The sequence below is a fragment of the Pagrus pagrus genome, assembly GCF_965226575.1.
Source record: "Pagrus pagrus genome assembly, chromosome: 2".
Taxonomy (NCBI): Eukaryota; Metazoa; Chordata; class Actinopteri; order Spariformes; family Sparidae; genus Pagrus; species Pagrus pagrus.
Genome location: NC_140186.1, coordinates 2,266,247 through 2,285,394, shown reverse-complemented (window position 1 = coordinate 2,285,394; position 19,148 = coordinate 2,266,247). Strand labels below are relative to the sequence as shown.

General features: G+C 39.6%; 2 protein-coding genes across 4 annotated transcripts in view; one reads left to right on the top strand and one right to left on the bottom strand.

Moving 5' to 3' along the window:
• LOC311270053 (protocadherin Fat 1-like) overlaps positions 1-19,148 on the bottom strand; it is a 36,357-nt gene extending 17,209 nt beyond the window's left edge. The window contains exons 1-11 of the mRNA XM_084374682.1: positions 19,135-19,148; positions 3,791-3,859; positions 3,217-3,380; positions 2,670-2,717; positions 2,499-2,588; positions 1,979-2,065; positions 1,705-1,812; positions 1,499-1,612; positions 966-1,059; positions 745-863; positions 70-243 (exon numbers count right to left, since the gene is read on the bottom strand). Of these exons, the coding sequence (XP_084230808.1) occupies positions 70-243; positions 745-863; positions 966-1,059; positions 1,499-1,612; positions 1,705-1,812; positions 1,979-2,065; positions 2,499-2,588; positions 2,670-2,690 (807 nt within the window). The 5' untranslated portion in view covers positions 2,691-2,717; positions 3,217-3,380; positions 3,791-3,859; positions 19,135-19,148. The remainder of the gene's footprint in view (positions 1-69; positions 244-744; positions 864-965; positions 1,060-1,498; positions 1,613-1,704; positions 1,813-1,978; positions 2,066-2,498; positions 2,589-2,669; positions 2,718-3,216; positions 3,381-3,790; positions 3,860-19,134) is intronic.
• On the top strand, positions 4,159-17,869 carry LOC311270061 (uncharacterized protein). 3 transcript variants are annotated; one of them, XR_014624178.1, is made up of 6 exons: positions 4,159-5,443; positions 6,382-6,497; positions 7,367-9,852; positions 15,105-15,220; positions 15,597-15,632; positions 16,048-16,511. XR_014624178.1 is itself a non-coding variant. In XM_084374694.1 (6 exons), the coding sequence occupies exons 3-6, from the start codon at positions 15,105-15,107 to the stop codon at positions 17,162-17,164; spliced, it is 264 nt and encodes an 87-aa protein (XP_084230820.1). In that variant the 5' UTR covers positions 6,356-6,497; positions 7,367-9,852; the 3' UTR covers positions 17,165-17,869. The 3 variants fall into 3 exon arrangements, 2 of the variants coding, with proteins under 2 accessions (XP_084230820.1, XP_084230819.1); XM_084374694.1 differs by lacking the exon at positions 4,159-5,443 and adding an exon at positions 17,160-17,869 and having other exon boundaries at positions 6,356-6,497; positions 16,048-16,154; XM_084374693.1 differs by lacking the exons at positions 4,159-5,443; positions 6,382-6,497; positions 7,367-9,852 and adding an exon at positions 14,071-14,348 and having other exon boundaries at positions 16,048-17,869.

Here is a 19,148-nt window from a genome sequence, read left to right as displayed (position 1 = left end):
GGATCATGGAATATATTATTGAATAATTATCAATCAATAACCGAGTGTGGTTTTTAGTTAAAAATCTACCTGGTCCAGGTCGGTGACGACCGCTTTGAGCACGACAGCGCCAACGGGAGAATTTTCCAGAAGTGAAACAGTGTAGTTGGACTGGTCAAACTCTGGAGCGTTATCATTCACATCCTCGATAGTGACGGACACCACAGCATTAGCCGTCTTCAAGCTGTCGTCTGTCTGGGCCGCCTGCAGAGACAAAATATTACAGATAACCATTAAAGGGACAACACGTAACGCAGTTTGTTGTGAAGCTCCAGAAATACTTTGTGGACTACAAAACTTCACCTAACTTTCCATAAGCATGGTGGTGAGCAGATAATGACTTTGATAATAAATTTTCATTGTTTGGATGAACTTTTCCTTTAATTATTCTTTTGTTTTTAAGCCAATAATCATGCTAGCTAGCAACTAATGTAGCACAGAGAGGCATTTAAGGCACACGGCAAGCAAACGCAGAGGAAAAGATCATCGACTGCCTACATCAAATGTTGCTTAACTTATATTTTCAAATAAAACACAAATATATTTAATGTCCTTGCTTATATTTTCACTTTTTAAACAGACACATTCGCGTTATGTTTCCTGCAAATACAGAAGTCGTCAATTGCCTCTGCTCGTGTGCTACGAGCGTCAAATGTCACAATGCTTCATGACTTGTTTTACACTCTAATATTAGGAAGCTGTTACCTTGATGTTGACAGAGATCACACTGCTGCTCATCTTTTCTCTGTCTATGGGAGTCTGCACAGACAAAACTCCACTGCTGGAGTCAATGAGGAAGTTACTCAGATACTCTTCTGGAGACACTAAACAAACAAAGACGAGGTTAAATACGGAGCGTTTCTTCACAGATTTTAGTGTTTTGCCTGTCAGAGCTGAATTTGAGACTTTATTCTCTTGTTGTTTACCTTCAATGACGCTATAAGTCAGAGCCACGTTGAGCCCGGTGTCTCCGTCCTGAGCCTTTATCGCCTCTGGCTCAATGGTCGGGAAAGGCCCATCCTGAAATATGTGATACACAAGGGGTTAATGTTCAGCTCTTCTATCTAACACTCCACAGTCAATATTAAAGAAAACACACCTGCTACTCATACTTCCCCAGAGTGACTGCTAATTGCTGTATTACATTAATACATCCATGATTGTAGCTACTGTTAGCTTGTTAGCGGCGTAGCTAGCCAGACTATCAGGGAAGTGATGATGTTTAAATCTGTAGCACAGGAGTGCCACATCGCTACAAATGCCAATTTCTACATAATGTTGCTTTAAATAAAAGTGTTATGACATGGTGGAAGCCCAGACATGTCAAGACTTGTGAGAGAAATGTTGTAGTATTTAAGTTGATAATTCTGAGTGTTATATCGTAGGCAACTGGACTTTCATGCTTCACGTCTCATCCAAGAGGCTTCTTCAGTTGTAGTATGCAGTTTAAAAGACTCACCTGATTCTCTGGAATAAAAGCCCGGTACATGCTGTGGCTGAAATATGGATTCAGGTTGTCAAAGTCTTCTACATCAAACACCACGTTGGCTGTGTCAGTTAACCCAAAGGGATCCTGTAAACAGAGACGAAGCAGATCAATCAGGTAGTCACGTCATTTCACTTTTTTCCAGTTGTTTCTGTATGAGTTTCAATACTTTTACTTACGCTGGCCGTCACTATGAAGTTGTACTGTTTGACTAAATTGTAGTTTAAACGTCTCTTCAAAGTAAAAGCTCCTGCGTTGGTCAACATGAAGTCCTCTGAAGCTGGTGCCTTATGGGAGAAAGTTAATCACATTTTCATATTGAATATTATCGTTTACTCATGGTGACACATACTTACATTCAGTAAGTAGTACTTACTGAATGTAAGTATGTGTACTATTGGTGTAACTGGAAAGATTCATTCAGCTTTTATAAATATGGGTAAATCTTATTACAAAGGTATATGTGATTGTGTTGTTGTCTGGGCTGCTGTCTGCGTCCGTCGCCGTCACTCGAACAACTTCGTATCCCACAGGACTTGACTGAAAGAAGAAAAGGATGAATGATGCGGACACAAATATTTACACACACACGCATGTTGTAGTCCATACAAGTAAACATTTAGTCTGCAAACAGTATTTGTTACAACATTTAAAGAAACTGTTTCTGAAAATCCCCCTGTACGTGTGGACTGGGCCTGTGATTGCACCTTTTATAGTGCCCTTTTATTGTGACCAGCCTAAGACACACCTGTGCCATATTTCATACTGTTTAATCATCATCTGGACACGTCACACCTGTCGGGTGGATGGATTGTCTGGACAAAATAGCAGTGCTCACTAACACGGAGTTTAACCAATATGTCGACAAAATTATTTGAGAAAATTGGAGCAAAAACGAAAGTGTTGCATTTATATTTCTGCTCAGTGTCCCGACAATAGATACAAATGTATCTCACAGATTTCAGTGACTCACCTCAGAGACAGTCTTACTGTAGAGCTTCTCTTCAAATATCGGGCCGTTGTCATTGATGTCCGTGATTTTCAGTTTCCGAGTGTTGTTGTACTGCAAAGGTGAACACATCATTTGAAATATTTTGTTGTGCAGTGTTGAGTGAATACTCAAAGACTTTTACATTTTACTCACCTTAATTACGCCCTCACACATGATGGAGTAAAACAAGGTGCCGCCACTCTGTAAGACAGGAACACAGGGCACTTTAGGTCTGTAGAGACACCTGACAGAGCACACTACAAACCTCTCAGTAACGATGTGCTAAAGGTTAAATATATGAACATAATGTAGCAGTAAGTCCTGAACAGAGTTCAGACGCAGGGTGAATAGACGTGCTTCGATGTAACTGAACATTTAAGTCTGTAACTATTTTAGTAGACACCGAAAATAAAGGCATGAACCTGAATATGAGCATAATATGGGACCTTTAATATCGACATGAGCACGTGAGACAAAAACAAGTGAAACTATCCTTTGGTGCAACTCAAGCACAGAAGGAAAATGCACACATCCTTCTCTAACCTCGCAAACTGATGCAGATATGGTTATTATTAACATTTCTGCAGAGATATTTTTTTATGTTGTGAGAAAATCCAGTCCAGGTGGCAGAGTGCATTTGCTGTTGCGAATCATCAGTACATTCATTTCATTTCTATCAGACAGCGTTGTCATAACTCACGTCTGTCAGTGTGTCTGCGTCCAGCGGCTTCTTGGTGCGAACGGTCGCGCTGGTGTCTCCGAGCGTGAAGCTGAGCTCCAGATACTCCAGGTGATGGTCAAAGATGTAGGGCACCAGCTTCACACCACTTCCTGCTGCGATCCCATTCACCAGCTCCACATCCCCTGCAGCATCATGGGAGCATTGTGAGAAGGACTAAAAAACTTCTCTGACAGATTTTTCCTCGCTTCTTATGCGTCACAATTTCTGAGTGAACTTTTAATAAATGATGTATCTCACTGATGTGAACACTGCATTATGAAAGAAATTATGAACCTTTAGCAGGTCAGTGTATTCTGTCGTAGCTCATTAATGATGCTTTCATCTCATAAATCAGACGAAGACATTTTGCTTTTCCACACATGATAGTAAATCCAACTTTTTAATTATAAAAAAGTATGTAAATAAATAATAAATAAATTAAATAATAACACAAGAGAAATAGACATAGACAACAAATGTCCTAAGGTCACTTTCTGCTGGATTATTTTACATTAATCTTATTTTAAAATCCATAATGTAAAATGAAACTTACCTGAATATCCTTCATCCACTGGACCAAAGTCTACTCCGCTATTCGTAGTACAATCTATGGTTGAAGTTACTTTAGGAACAGAAAACAAATACAAGTTAATACAGAACTGACACATTAATGTAGGTTTATTCAAATACCTGCACATTAAAACCCTCCATAACAACATCTGGTATCTGGGCTGCATAATGTTTTGGTTTTATGTGCCTAGCTCGAAATCTTATTACCATTTGATTAGGGGTGTTAATGACAGACTGACATTAAGCCACTGTGTTAAAAAAACACATTTCTTGTGTGCTAAACCGGCAATAAGGAAGATTAACTGGTGATCCATTTCTCTTACAGACTACATGTTTCATAAACTCACTCTTTGTGGTCTTCTGGAGTCCTACTGGATATGTGGAAAAAGTAGTATGAAGCCTTTTTGTGGCTCCAGAGGAAGCTGCATGTAATCTGATAAATTGCCTCCAGTGATGTCACTCAGTGGCAAAGTTGCATTGTGGTTAATGAAGGCAGCTGATTTTGAAAAGCATCATCACACTCCTGTAACACTGTTTGACTCATTATGGACAGTTTGAAAACAAATGATCAAAATCAATACAGCAGAAGCAGAGACATCACCTTTTTAAATCCACACATTCGTCTTCTATTTCAAAACCTTGTGCCTACATTACCCACAATGCAACTGAATAACATCACAGGAGGTGATTCATGAAGCTACATGCAGCTTCCTCTGGACCTGTAAACACACTTTAATGTGTGAAATTGGTGGAGCACCCCTTTAAGTGACTCTCCACCATTGGACAGAGATACTCTACACGTGTTTTGTTGAAGAGGCCTGAAACAAACGGACCATTTAAAGTAAATGACAATATATTTTATATTTTGTAATTTCTCCTGCCTTAATCAGTGTAAAAGTAATAATAATGTGGTTTTGTATCGAGGTATTTACCATCACACTGTACTGAAAACTGAATTTATAATCAGTTTTTACAATTTACAAAACAACCACTAAGAGACACAAAATGACCACAAAGACACAAAACTACTACAAATAGACACCGAACGATAACAAAATAGTTGCACAACGACCACAAACAACATTTCCAAGTTGTTTTTACGTTCAGGAGTTCTGGTTCACCTGCATCACATTGCTCTGTGTGTCTTTCAGTCGAGGGCTCTGGCCTCTATGTGGGATCAGTGGGGGCCTTTTCCATGTCTGTGCCCAGGGGCCCATCGCCTCACAATCCATCCATGTACATGATTGATTGATTCAGCAGTAACACCATGTTTTGATGACTGATATTAAAACTACAATTCACTAAACCTAAAATGGGTCATTTTACAGCCAAACCACAGCTGTTAGATGCATTAAAAAGTTAAAACCAACTAGTGCTCAATATGTTTTCTTTGGTCCAGTTGTGAAATCGAAGATGCATATATCAAAGACAAGACCTCCTACAGTTTCAATATTCTTTCATCTTTGAAAAATATGTTCAAATAAGGTCATGATCTAAGTCTGAGGGGTTGGGAGTGATCAACTTCTCCTCTATAAAAACGTCCTTCTTTCTGACAGTTTGCACTGCAGCAGCACCTGAGAGGACAACAGAAGAAGTGGGCGGCAGCATCCGTCAGGCATCTTTCTCTACAAAGAAGGTAAAAGATTTTCACCTGGCTGCATCTGGCTTCATTCTCAGGAGGAAGGTAGCAACGGCTTCAGTGATTATTGTTTCTCAACTTATGCAATTATTAGGCCTTTCATGCATCTCATCTCTCCTGACACCTTGTAATATATATTTATTTTTTTTAAATTCAAAAGAGTTCATGAAGCCACATTAAGCCCTTTAGAGGCAGAGGATGTCTGTGGTTGGCAAAACTTCTTTTTTACTGTGTTTTTGTTTGTTTTGTTTTTGTCTTCTTCAGTTTGCTGGATTAAATCCATCCTACACAATAATTCTAAGATGGTTTAAAGTATGTGGTGACCAAATAAGTATACTGAAAACACTCAGTATACGAATGCATATGCCCCTGGACACGTTTTGCACAGAGGTCCCTCTCATTAACTGTTGATGCTGGTTTTAATAGCTTTGTGAAAACCACAGAAAACAAAACCAACAAAATAAGGAAGTTATGACATCCACTTGAGAAATTTATAAATGACATTCCAGTGTCACAGTTTAATTGATATGCATGATGCAAGTATGGGGTCATTCCATATCAACTCACTTGGCCCTCTCAATTCACGTCATGGACCTTTAAAATCCTACAGCTGTACTCCAGATACCTTATATATATATATATATATATATATATATATATATATATATATATATATATATATATATATATCATCAATACAAACTGCCTTGAGTGAAGTATAACTTTAAGGTATCATTTTTGATATGATAACTATGAAGGCATGTTGTAATCTGTGACGATTACTTTATTAGTATTTATATTTTGAGATTATCATATATTTGCTCTGGTTTATTATTATTTTCTGGGTTTTTAGTCCTGTTCATGATGATACCGTCTTTAAAAAACACTCTACTTACTACTTACTTCAACCGCTACCTATCTTGATCTGTGTGCAGATGGCTGGCCTCTGCTGGATGGTTGCAGCGCTCGCCTTCTTCCTCTCTACTGAAAACAGTCTGGCTGTTGTGGACCAGAACAGGCTTCCAGAAATTGTAGATGGCACCTTGAAAAAGTGAGTTGACTTCTGTATCACTGAATAAAATAATTGTGCTATTTGAAGATGTGTCAGACATCACAAGGAGCTGAAATATAGCAGGATGTTGCTGTGGGGTATAGAAGGTAGAACAAATACTTAGAAAGCAAGGCTGAGAATAATAATGCTGGGTCCCTAGTACAAAGTATGTAGCTGGATTTGTGTGTAAAACATGTCCACAAGCTATTATTGTGACAGCACACAGGTACAGTAGCTATGAAAACGTGCTTCTGATCTCCAAAAACCATCAAGCCAAAGGGAAAAGCCAAACAAGAACTTTGTTCTGTTACACAGTGTCCAATCTTTTTGAGAATTGAGGATGTAAAAAAGCTGAAGTTCTAGTAACTGGTACCAATTAAATTTCAAGCAATACTGTGACACATCTTGGTCAACTGATAAAAACACACAGGCAGAAATATAGAAGCTGTTTTCAATCTACATCTCAATTTTAATTAGCGCATTAAGAGTGTAGTTCACTTTTTGTATCAACAACTCAAAAATACTGCCAAGACCAGTGTTCCCAACAAAGAAAGCTATAACATTTTATCCATATCTTTATTTGTTTAATGACGAGACGCTCCTCTCCTCCACTGCACATCACTGTTTTCTAGCATTTTTTAGAAAAGCAAGGCACCTTCCATTAATTATGTATGACGACCGGTAGCACAGGCAGCCCAACTCCAAAGGCACTTTTTTTGCAGGTATTTTGCAGAGACGAAGACTCTTTGAAATCCACCAAAGGGATCGGTGTTGGTGGAACGATGTCATCTTCAATCTACAGAACATTGTGTTCTGCTCCAAAAGATCTTAAACACATCGTGTAAAGTCTTATCTTTTTCCTTTGACAGTTACCAGACAGACGGCAAGTTGAATCTGGCTGGAAGGATCCCAGATGACCAGAACCAGAATATCGACGATATCCCTGAAGCTGTCTCTAAAAGTGATCCCAGCACTACCCAGCCCCCCACGTCATCCACAGGCAGTCAAGTTGGTGTTGATAATGGTAGTGAAAGTGAAGATGAAGGTGCCCCTTCCTCACAAGGTGGTCTTGATAATAGTAATGAAAATGGCGTAATTCCAAATGGAGGTGCACCACCCTCACAAGGTGGTGTTGATAATGGTAGTGAAAATGAAGATGAAGGTGCCCCTTCCTCACAAGGTGGTCTTGATAATAGTAGTGAAAATGGCGTAATTCCAAATGGAGGTGCGCCACCCTCACAAGGTGGTGTTGATAATGGTAGTGAAAATGAAGATGAAGGTGCCCCTTCCTCACAAGGTGGTCTTGATAATAGTAGTGAAAATGGCGTAATTCCAAATGGAGGTGCGCCACCCTCACAAGGGGGGAAATGCGGAGGAATGAGCAGGCGTAAGGGATGTAAAGGCAGAGGAATGAGAAGGCGTAGACGAGGGGGAAAAGGCAGAGGAATGAGAAGGCGTAAGGGATGTAAAGGCAGAGGAATGAGAAGGCGTAAGGGATGTAAAGGCCGAGGAATGAGAAGGCGTAGACGAGGGGGAAAAGGCAGAGGAATGAGAAGGCGTAAGGGATGTAAAGGCAGAGGAATGAGAAGGCGTAAGGGATGTAAAGGCCGAGGAATGAGAAGGCGCAAGGGGCGAAAAGGCCGAGGACTGAGAAGGCGCAAGGGGCGAAAAGGCCGAGGACTGAGAAGGCGCAAGGGGCGAAAAGGCAGGGGAATGAGAAGGCGTAGACGAGGGGGAAAAGGCAGAGGACTGAGAAGGCGTAGACGAGGGGGAAAAGGCCGAGGACTGAGAAGGCGCAAGGGGCGAAAAGGCCGAGGACTGAGAAGGCGTAGACGAGGGGGAAAAGGCAGGGGAATGAGAAGGCGTAGACGAGGGGGAAAAGGCAGGGGAATGAGAAGGCGTAGACGAGGGGGAAAAGGCAGAGGACTGAGAAGGCGCAAGGGGCGAAAAGGCCGAGGAATGAGAAGGCGTAGACGAGGGGGAAAAGGCCGAGGACTGAGAAGGCGTAGACGAGGGGGAAAAGGCAGAGGACTGAGAAGGCGCAAGGGGCGAAAAGGCCGAGGACTGAGAAGGCGCAAGGGGCGAAAAGGCAGGGGAATGAGAAGGCGTAGACGAGGGGGAAAAGGCAGGGGAGGCATCAGGCGCAGAGGAGGCAGCAGACGTAGAGGAGGTGGCAGACGTAGAGGAGGCGGCAGACGCAGGGGAGGTGGCAGACGCAGGGGAGGATGGGGTCGTAGTTAAGTTTTGGGACAGCTGTGATTCAGGTGAAACAGATTTGTTAGAACTTCAGCAGCTCCACAAATCTACCTCGACTTCGACGGACTCCCTTCGCTTTGAGAACAAAGGAGTTTACTATATTACTATATTATTACTATATAGAGCAAGCATAATTCTCAAGTAATTTCTCACACTGATACAATGACATTCATATGAAGCCAAATTGCAAAGTAATTAAATAAATAAAATAAAAAAATAAAAATTGATAGCATTACCAATATATTCTTTTACCTGTATTTTTGTAGGGACATTCTCACATGTATTAGTACTTTTTATTATTGATCTGAATCCCATCCCAGAGTCATTATTTGTTCATGTGATGACCACATTCACAGCAGTATTGTACTTTAATTATCCTTACGTCTTGATTAGAGGGACTTGAGCACCTAATATAGATTAAAAGATAGACCCATGAAAAAATAAAGAAGCAGCATTTTTTTTTTGTTGTTGTTAGAAAAAGGGAAAAAACATTAGACATGTTTAGTCCCAACTCTATTATCAAAACCCAGTTTTGAAATGCTTGTTTTTTTAAATCAAATAAAGCATTTTTTTGTTTTCTTGTTTTGCATTTTAACCTGAAAAGATTTATTTTACTGTCTTCAGTATTTACAGTACTCATGTCATTGTACTCACACATTACACACATCTCTTGATGTCTGTTTAATCTGAATAAAGCTTCGCTAAGCATCCATTCTGGTCTGTGTGTCAGTCATTTGGTAACACCTGAATACAATCAGAACAACCCAGTTATATTTCAATACCACTGAGATGGAGGCCCACAGGAAAAGCTGAAAGACACCTCAGGTATGGTGCTGCAGATATATTTAATTATTTCGTTATTACATATTTATTTCTGTTGTAACTGTATCATTTAAATATACGTGGTTTCTTCTGTTCATCACTTCTCAGAAACATGTTCAAATAAGGACATCAGGCCACTCTGAGGGTTTGGCCTCGCTCAGCCTCTTTACTATAAAAATGTCACTTCCCTCAGTGTGAATTCACTGAGACCGCACCCTGCACTGAGAAGGAAACCGAGTCACTTGCATTTGTGCGACATCTTTCTCCACCAAAGCAGGTAAAAGATTTTTCATAGAATTGAGTAAAAATCATATTTTAGAATACAAAAGACAAAAAAACGTGGGCAAGGAAATGTTTTTTTTAATCTACATAACCTCAAAGCAAGGTGTTGTACTGGACTGAAAGATTGAGAAAAGTCAGTGGTATTCATCTCCATGCCTTGATTTTACGATTTTAGAGGAACACTTACTAATTTTGGTAAAACTCAGTGCAAAAAATTAATTACGCCTGCTTTTAATGATGCGTTGGAATTTGTCAGGTTTGTGCAGGTTGGCCAAAAATAAGTTTGAACTAGCAAACAAGTTTGAAATATGGACCGTAGTAACAGTAAAGCCTTATTTTCATACATATTTTCCTTATAAAAGGCATATTCAAGAGTCTCATTGGCCTTTTCAGTTCCCAAAGACGTTATTAAGCCACATTAAAGGGAGACTGTAGCATTGAACGGAGTCCACCGTGGCTGCAGGCAATTACAGGATAGACACATTGAATTTCCCTTAATTTCCCACGATTGTCAGGAGTCAGCAGCTAAATGATCTTTTAGCAACAACATCCATTTCCAGTTTCCTTACTGAGCTTGGCAGTTAATTTGACTTCAGGTTGGACATATAGGAAAGAGTATTTGTATATTTTCTTTATAGAAATATTTTGATAATCAAGTAATCATGTATCAGTCAGTAACCAGTACGGGTGTAACAATACACTAAAATCAAGGTTCGATATGTACCTCGGTTTTGAGGTCACGGTTCAGTTCATTTTTGGTACAGTACGGGAACAAAATGCAAAACATATATTTGCTTGTTGTTTATTCGGAACTTTTGTAAACCAACAATTTATTGTAACATTATACAAAATGTGAAAATAAAATAAAAAATAGAATACTGTTGTAAAGTGCCGCCTGGTAATAAGTTAAATAAATTATTGTCACTGTCTCTTTAAGTCCCTCTGCCAGGTTTGCACTGGTGTTGTTCATACGGGCTGAGTTGCTAGGGAGAAGCTGCTTGATTGCCAAAGTCAGCTGTGTTTGCGCTAAGGTCATTTTTTTTTTTGCCGCAGTGATATTCACACTCGGGTGGTGCCGTTTCAAGTGTCGCGGCACAACGCAGAAATTTAGCCGAATTTATCACAGAGCAGACAGGAAGTCTGACACGAAACAACAACAATACATCCGGTTGATTTTCAAAATAAAACACTCCGTGTTGATACAAGCACAAAAAACCGCAAACTCGTCTTTCTCCGTTCCCAAGCAGGAGACTTGAGCGACAAGGGAGGGTCTTCAAGCTCTGGTTTCGCGCTAGCGTTAGCCATGATGTAAACGGGCTGCACGTGTAGCTGCAGGCAGAAAATAAACACACGCAACTTCCGCTCTGGAAACTCACCCGTGCACAGCCGTGTACCGAACCGAACGTCCTGTACCGAAACAATTCAATACGAATACATGTATTGTTACACCCCTAGTAACCAGAGATGTTATTGTACTGTACTGTAATGTACTAAATGCTCTGTGCCGATGTGGTTTGTGTAACACTCAGATGGCTGGCCGGTGCTGGTTGGCTGTAACACTCTGTTTGTTGCTGTTCGATGGAAACAGTTTGGCAGCTGTGGACCAGAACCAACTTGCACCAATTGTAGATCAGATCTTGAACAAGTGAGTCGACTTCTTCTTACACACAAAAATACAACCAAATCCTAAAAACAAACCAACCAGGAAACATGACAAACTCTTGTCAAGTTACCTTTGTAATTACATTTCATAATCTCAAAAAGTAATAGCTGTCTGAGGAGTCGTTTTATCTCAATTTAACTTACTAAGAAAACTGAATTGGAGTACAAGTCCTTAGTATTGATACATTTCTAATATAATGTGGTGGGCTGTTCTGTGTTTATTGTTTCCTTTTCATACAAAGCCCATTTCTGACAACTGTATAACCAGTGCACCTTTCCAATTATCACATCAGGTTCTTATCTTCTGTATCATATGATCAAACATTGCAGTAACATTTTGCATCCGTTTCTTGTGGCAGGTACACACCAAGCTACACAAGCAGCAATGGTGGAAGGTCAGTAAGGAACAAAGTAAAAGTTACTCTTATAGTGCTTTTCAAAATAATAGTTACAATCTGCTTTACAGCAGAACGAAACGACAGAAACAGACAAACATAGACCAGCTGACAGAAAATTATACAAAGTAGTATTTTCCATTTGCTTGTTTTTAAATTCACAATAACAATATGCAATATGCAATAACAATGCATCTACTTCAGGATTAATTGTTTAACTTATTTTAATGTTTATTATATTTATTATGTGCATATTTGTTTTATTCATTATAAAAGGTATTCATTTGATAATCAAACAGATACTGGCAGTGGCAACATGTGACTGAACTCTGCAATTAGGTTTGGTCTCTCACTTTCTATATTGCTCAACTGTTTAAAATAACACCTGGTTTATGTTTTTTGGATCTGTTCTGTTCTGACAGAAGAACCCCGATGTTCAGCCTGGCAGTAACCATCCCATACAACGAAGGCGAGAAGATGTATGACATCAGTCAAGTGACTGACGATGGAGGCCACGTCAGGAGGGAGATTCTTAGCTGTGACGTGTACGCCGGCACGAGGGTGGTTGCAGCCACGGTTCTGAGATGGCCCAATGTTGTGGATCAGTGTCCTGGTGGAAATGTGCAATGGAGTGATGTTAGGAGAAAATGTCCTCAAGGGGTTAAGACATGGGCTGATGTTAATAGAAAGTGTCCTAATGTAGTTAGGGAGGGTAGAGCAGATCATGCAGAGTACCGTACTCTGCAGGGCATTAACAGCTTGGTCAACAATCTTAACAAAAATGATTTGTTGCTTTTCTACGTTCTTGCTTCTCCATGTGATAAAAGATGCACTAGTGAATCAAGTCATTGGAGCATTCTTAATAGCATTAAAGTGATTCGGAAATGGACTAACTACGCTGTTGTGTTTTCCAACATATTCAAGCCGCGTGATGGTGGTCCCATAGGTGAAGACGATCTACAGGGAGCCCTCGAGCGACTCGGGCGATCAGTCGGTCTGAGCAACATATTCCATTGCAACCGACAAGGTGCTATGCAGTGCACAAGCTGCGATAGTGGTGGAAAAGTTGCCCGCTATTGTTTTTCAGAGAAATCACAACCTTCACACACAAAACCTCAACAAGGTGTTTCCACAAAGGTTTGCAGTTACAGAGGAGGTCACAGTGGCAGAGGCAACGTCAGGAAAGAGGGAAATCGTAGTCAGAACGTAGGAAAGAAGTGGAAGGGGTAAAGACAGAAGAGGTAGCAGGAGCAAAAGGAGGAGGGAGGTGCTCAGGAAACTACAGCATGAGCTTAAAATCTATAAATCTATATCAACATATGCTGCCATATCTCTTAAACTAAAAGACCGAAGATGTTGTGAAAGACTCTTTAGCTCTGACAGCATATGTAATGCTTTGTATGTTTTCTAGGCCAGAGTTGTTGATCATTTTTTATTTGAGTATACTACCAAAGACAGTGGAAAAAAGGGCCTTTTCCCTAATTCATTCATTTGACTATTTTCTTAGACTGTAAATGTGTAATTTCTTTCTTTAAACCATAAAGAAGTCCTTCAGGGAGCTCGTGTTGCCTTTCTGAGAAAATGTTGTTTGTTTTTTAGAGTAAAACCAAGTGTGCCTTTTCATTATGACTTGCAGATTGAGGATGATAATTTGGTCAGAAATGGAGAAGAGAGGCAGGCTGGTGTCTACTGCCTGAAAGAGGAACAATTATCTACAGCGAGCGACCGCACATAAAACCTTTGAGTACATATTACCAAATATTAGAGTAGTGGCTATAGACGGTGGAAAGAAACAAAAGTGGCTCATTAGCTGTCTCACAATCTGAAGAGAGAACTGATCAATAATGACATTTAGCTCATGAGGAAACATTCACTGAAGGCGACCAGATTATTTTCATTTTGTTTCCAGTTTGCAGTAATTATTTTACGTCATATTATTGAACTGAGGCGAAGAAGAAAAACAAAAAGGTTAATGTTAATGAACTCATTATCTGTAGTACTTAAATATTTGTACTCAATACTTCTGTATATAATTTCTAAATCATGTGATGTTCTGTACTTTCTGATTAAAGCTTGGCTCAGCATCCATTCTGCTCCGTCTGTGTCAGTCATTGGAAACTCCTGCATTACAGAACTATGGTTACCTGTAGTTTGATTCAAAACATATTTATTCATTTCGTTATTACATGATTATTTCTGTTGTCATTTTCAGCCGTAACTGTATCATTTAAATATACGTGGTTTCTTCTGTTCATCACTCCTCAGAAACATGTTCAAATAAGGACATCAGGCCACTCTGAGGGTTTGGCCTCGCTCAGCCTCTTTACTATAAAAATGTCACTTCCCTCAGTGTGAATTCACTGAGACCGCACCCTGCACTGAGAAGGAAACCGAGTCACTTGCATTTGTGCAACATCTTTCTCCACCAAAGCAGGTAAAAGATTTTTCATAGAATTGAGTAGAAATCATATTTTAGAATACAAAAGACAAAAAAACATGGGCAAGGAAATGTTTTTTTTTATCTACATAACCTCGAAGCAAGATGTTGTACTGGACTGAAAGATTGAGAAAAGTCGGCGGTATTCATCTCCATGCCTTGATTTTACGATTTTAGAGGAACACTTACTAATTTTGGTAAAACTCAGTGCAAAAAATTAATTACGCCTGCTTTTAATGATGCATTGGAATTTGTCAGGTTTGTGCAGGTTGGCCAAAAATAAGTTTGAACTAGCAAACAAGTTTGAAATATGGACCGTAGTAACAGTAAAGCCTTATTTTCATACATATTTTCCTTATAAAAGGCATATTCAAGAGTCTCATTGGCCTTTTCAGTTCCCGAAGACGTTATTAAGCCACATTAAAGTGAGACTGTAGCACTGAACAGAGTCCACTGTGGCTGCAGGCAATTACAGGATAGACACATTGAATTTCCCTTAATTTCCCATGATTGTCATGAGTCAGCAGCTTAATGATTTTTTAGCAACAACAACCATTTCCAGTTTCCTTACTGAGCTCGGCAGTTAATTTGACTTCAGGTTGGACATACAGGACAGAGTATTTGCATATTTTCTTTTTATAGAAATATTTTGATAATCAAGTAATCATGTATCAGTCAGTAACCAGAGATGTTATTGTACTGTACTGTAATGTACTAAATGCTCTGTGCCGATGCTGTTTGTGTAACACTCAGATGGCTGGCCGGTGCTGGATGGCTGTAACACTCTGCTTGTTGCTGTTCGATGGAAACAGTTTGGCAGCTGTGGACGAGAAACAACTTGCAAAAATTGTAGATCAGATCTTGAACAAGTGAGTCGACTTCTATTTACACATAAAAATACAACCACTTCCTAAAAACAAACCAACCAGGAAACATGACAAACTCTTGTCAAGTTACCTTTGTAATTACATTTCATAATCTCAAAAAGTAATGTCTGTCTGAGGAGTCGTTTTATCTCAGTTTAACTTACTAAGAAAACTGAATTGGGCGAGTACAAGTCGTTAGTATTGATACATTTCTAATATAATGTGGTGGGCTGTTGTGTGTTTATTGTTTCCTTTTCATACAAAACCCATTTCTGACAACTGTATAACCAGTGCACCTTTCCAATTATCACATCAGGCTCTTATCTTCTGTATCATATCAAACATTGCAGTAACATTTTGCATCCGTTTCTTGTGGCAGGTACACACCAAGCTACACAAGCAGCAATGTTGAAAGGTCAGTAAGGAACTAAGTAACAGTTACTTTTATAGTGCTTTTTAAAATAATAGTTACAATCTGCTTTACAGCAGAACGAAACGACAGAAACAGACAAACATAGACCAGCTGACAGAAAAACGCTACATTGTACAAAGTAGTATTTTCCATATGCTTGTTTTTAAATTCACAATAACAATGCATCTACTTCAGGATTAATAGTTGAACTTATTTTAATGTTTATTATGTTTATTATGTGTATATGTGTTATATCTATTATAAAGGCATTTTATTTGATAATCAAACAGAGATACTGGCAGAGGCAACATGTGACTGCATACTGCAATTTGGTTTGGCCTCTCACTTTCTATATCGCTCAACTGTTTAAAATAACACCTGGTTTATGTTTTTTGGATCTGTTTTGTTCTGACAAAAGAAACCCGATGTTCAGCCTGGCAGTAACCATCCCATACAACGAACGCAAGAAGATATATGACATCAGTCAAGTGACTGACGATGGAGAGAAAGTCAGGAAGAAGATTGGTAATTGTGACGTGTACAGCAGCACGAGGGTGGTTGCAGCCACGGTTCTGAGATGGCCCAATGTTGTGGATCAGTGTCCTGGTGGATATGTGCAATGGAGTGATGTTCTGAGTAATTGTCCTCAAGGGGTTCAGACATGGGCTGATGTTAAAAGAGAGTGTCCTAATGAAGTTTGGGCGGGTAGAGCAGATCATGCAGAGTACCGTACTCTGCAGCACATCGACACCTTGTTCAGAAAATTTAAAAAAAAAGATTTTTTGCTTTTCTACGTTCTTGCTTCTCCATGTGATAACAAATGCACAAGCGAATCAAGTGATTTGAGCATTCTTAATAGCATTAAAGCGATTCGGAAATGGACTAACTACGCTGTTGTATTTTCCAACATATTCCAGCCACGTGTTGGTGGTCCCATACCTGACAACGCTCTACGGGGATCCCTCGAGCGACTTGGGGGATCAGTCGGTCTGAGCAACATATTCCGTTGCAACCGACAAGGTGCTATGCAGTGCACAAGCTGCGATAGTGGTGGAGAAGTTGCCCGCTATTGTTTTTCAGAGAATTCACAACCTTCACTCACAAAACCTCAACAAGGCGTCCACAGTGGCAGAGGCAATGTCAAGAAAGAGGGAAAACATAGTCAGAACGTAGGAAGGAAGCGGAAGGGGTAAAGACAGAAGAGGTAGCAGGAGCAAAAGGAGGAGGGAGGTGCTCAGGAAACTACAGGATGATCTTAAAATCTATAAATCTATATCAACATATGCTGCCATATCTCTTAAATTAAAAGACCGAAGATGTTGTGAAAGACTCTTTAGCCCTGACAGCATATGTAATTTGAGTTGTTGATACTTTTTTATTTGAGTATACTACCAAAGACAGCGGAAAAAAGGGCCTTTTCCCTAATTCATTCATTTGAGCTCATTTGGGAGCTCGTGTTGCCTTTCTGAGAAAATGTTTTCTTTGTTTTTTAGTGTAAAACCAAGTGTGCCTTTTCATTATGACTTGCAGATTGAGGATGATAATTTTATCAGAAATGGAGAAGAGAGGCAGGCTGGTGTCTACTGCCTGAAAGAGGAACAATTATCTACAGCAGGCGACCAGATTATTTTCATTTTGTTTCCAGTTTGCAGTAATTATTTAACGTCACATTATTAAACTCAGGCAAAGAAGAAAAGAAATAAGGTTACTGTTAATGAACTCATTATCTGTAGTACTTAAATATTTGTACTCAATACTTCTGTATATCATTTCTAAATCATGTGATGTTCTGTACTTTCTGATTAAAGCTTGGCTCAGCATCCATTCTGCTCTGTCTGTGTGTCAGTCATTGGAAACTCCTGCATTACAGAAATACGGTTACCTGTAGTTTGATTCAAAACCACGGTTCAACTGTTCAACATGTCAAGTTGTGTAGTTGTAATCAACACTCTACAGTGTGCTAGCAGGATACTACAAGATGAGCTAAAAATCTATTAATCTATAAATCTATATTGACACAAGCTGCCATATCTCTGAGCTAAGTATTAGCTCACCCATAAATGAAAATTCAATCATTATCTATTCACCTCCATGCTGATGGAAATTTGGGTATAGTTTCGGGGGGGCGACTGGTATAGTGTCTACCTCGGTGCTTTCATCATATGTGCTGAATCTGTTCTTGCTAGATAACAAATTAAAAGACCACAGATGTTGTGAAAGACTGTTTAGCCCCGACAGTATACGACTTTCTTTTTTTTAAGGCAGAGTTGTTGTTCCTGTTAATTTGGCCAATAACAGACCTAATCCTTAAAAATGTGTTGTTTCCTTCTAATGTTGTGATTAACCAGATATAGACAAGTATGAAAAGCTTTGTGTCAAGAGGTAAATGATGGACAGTGCATCCTGGATACACTCTCGCACTCCTTCCCAGAGATGTTTCTATTCACCTTTCCCTAATTAATTCATTTGACTATTTTCTTAGACTGTAAATGTGTAATATATTTCTTCAAACCTTACAGAAGTCCTTCAGGGAGCTCGTGTTGCCTTTCTGAGAATATGTTTTCTTTGTTTTTTAGTGTAAAACCAAGTGTGCCTTTTCATTATGACTTACAGATTGAGGATGATAATTTTGTCTGAAATGGAGAAGAGAGGCAGGCTGGTGTCTACTGCCTGAAAGAGGAACAATTATCTACAGCGAGCGAACACACATAAAACCTTTCGAGTACATATCACCAAATATTAGAGTAGTGGCTACAGACAGTGGAAAGAAACAGAAACACGTACATACATATATGAATGGCACTGCATATAAGTTTGAGAAAACTAAAAATACTTGTAGTGAATACAGTTCAAACTGTCCAAAAATCTGAGTCTCCTTGCATTTATGCAGTGTATACTGGTATCCAGGACTCTTACTGTGAAGGGTAAAAACAGAAGGAGTCTGTCTAATTCGATCTAGTTAGAAGTTTGCTGCTCTGGTTCAGGTCTGGTTGTCATTTGCAATCATAACGTTCAACTACTTTTACTTCCTTAAAGAAAGCCAGTGCAACAGATCTAACAACACAGTTTGTCGTCAACGTGAGTAACATCCTCGTCTCTGCTCCGCCCTACGTCTGTGTGGACCCTCAGTGAAAAGCACACAGACAGGCAGCAGAGGAAAAGAGAAAGGCGTTTAAAAAGTGTCAACCAAATGCAGTAAAGACGCAGTAAAGATGAAAGGAGTGCACATAAATTCAGTAAATAACATAAAATACTCAGTTCAGGCTGGCGGCCCTATTGAGAGGTGAGTGGCATGTGCGTAAATGTGACTGGCACAGAGTCAGACAGATCTGACACTGGCCAGCTGGTCACTGGTCATTGCCAGTAATGCCTGAAACCGGACGACTCCGGTCCCTGGATCCACAGCGAGTGTCAGCTCATCCACAGCGAGTGTCAGCTCACAACAATACACAATGAGAATACAGATAGAAAGTAAGTAAATTTAGACTGAATATCAGACACTCACAGTGTGGCTCTCCT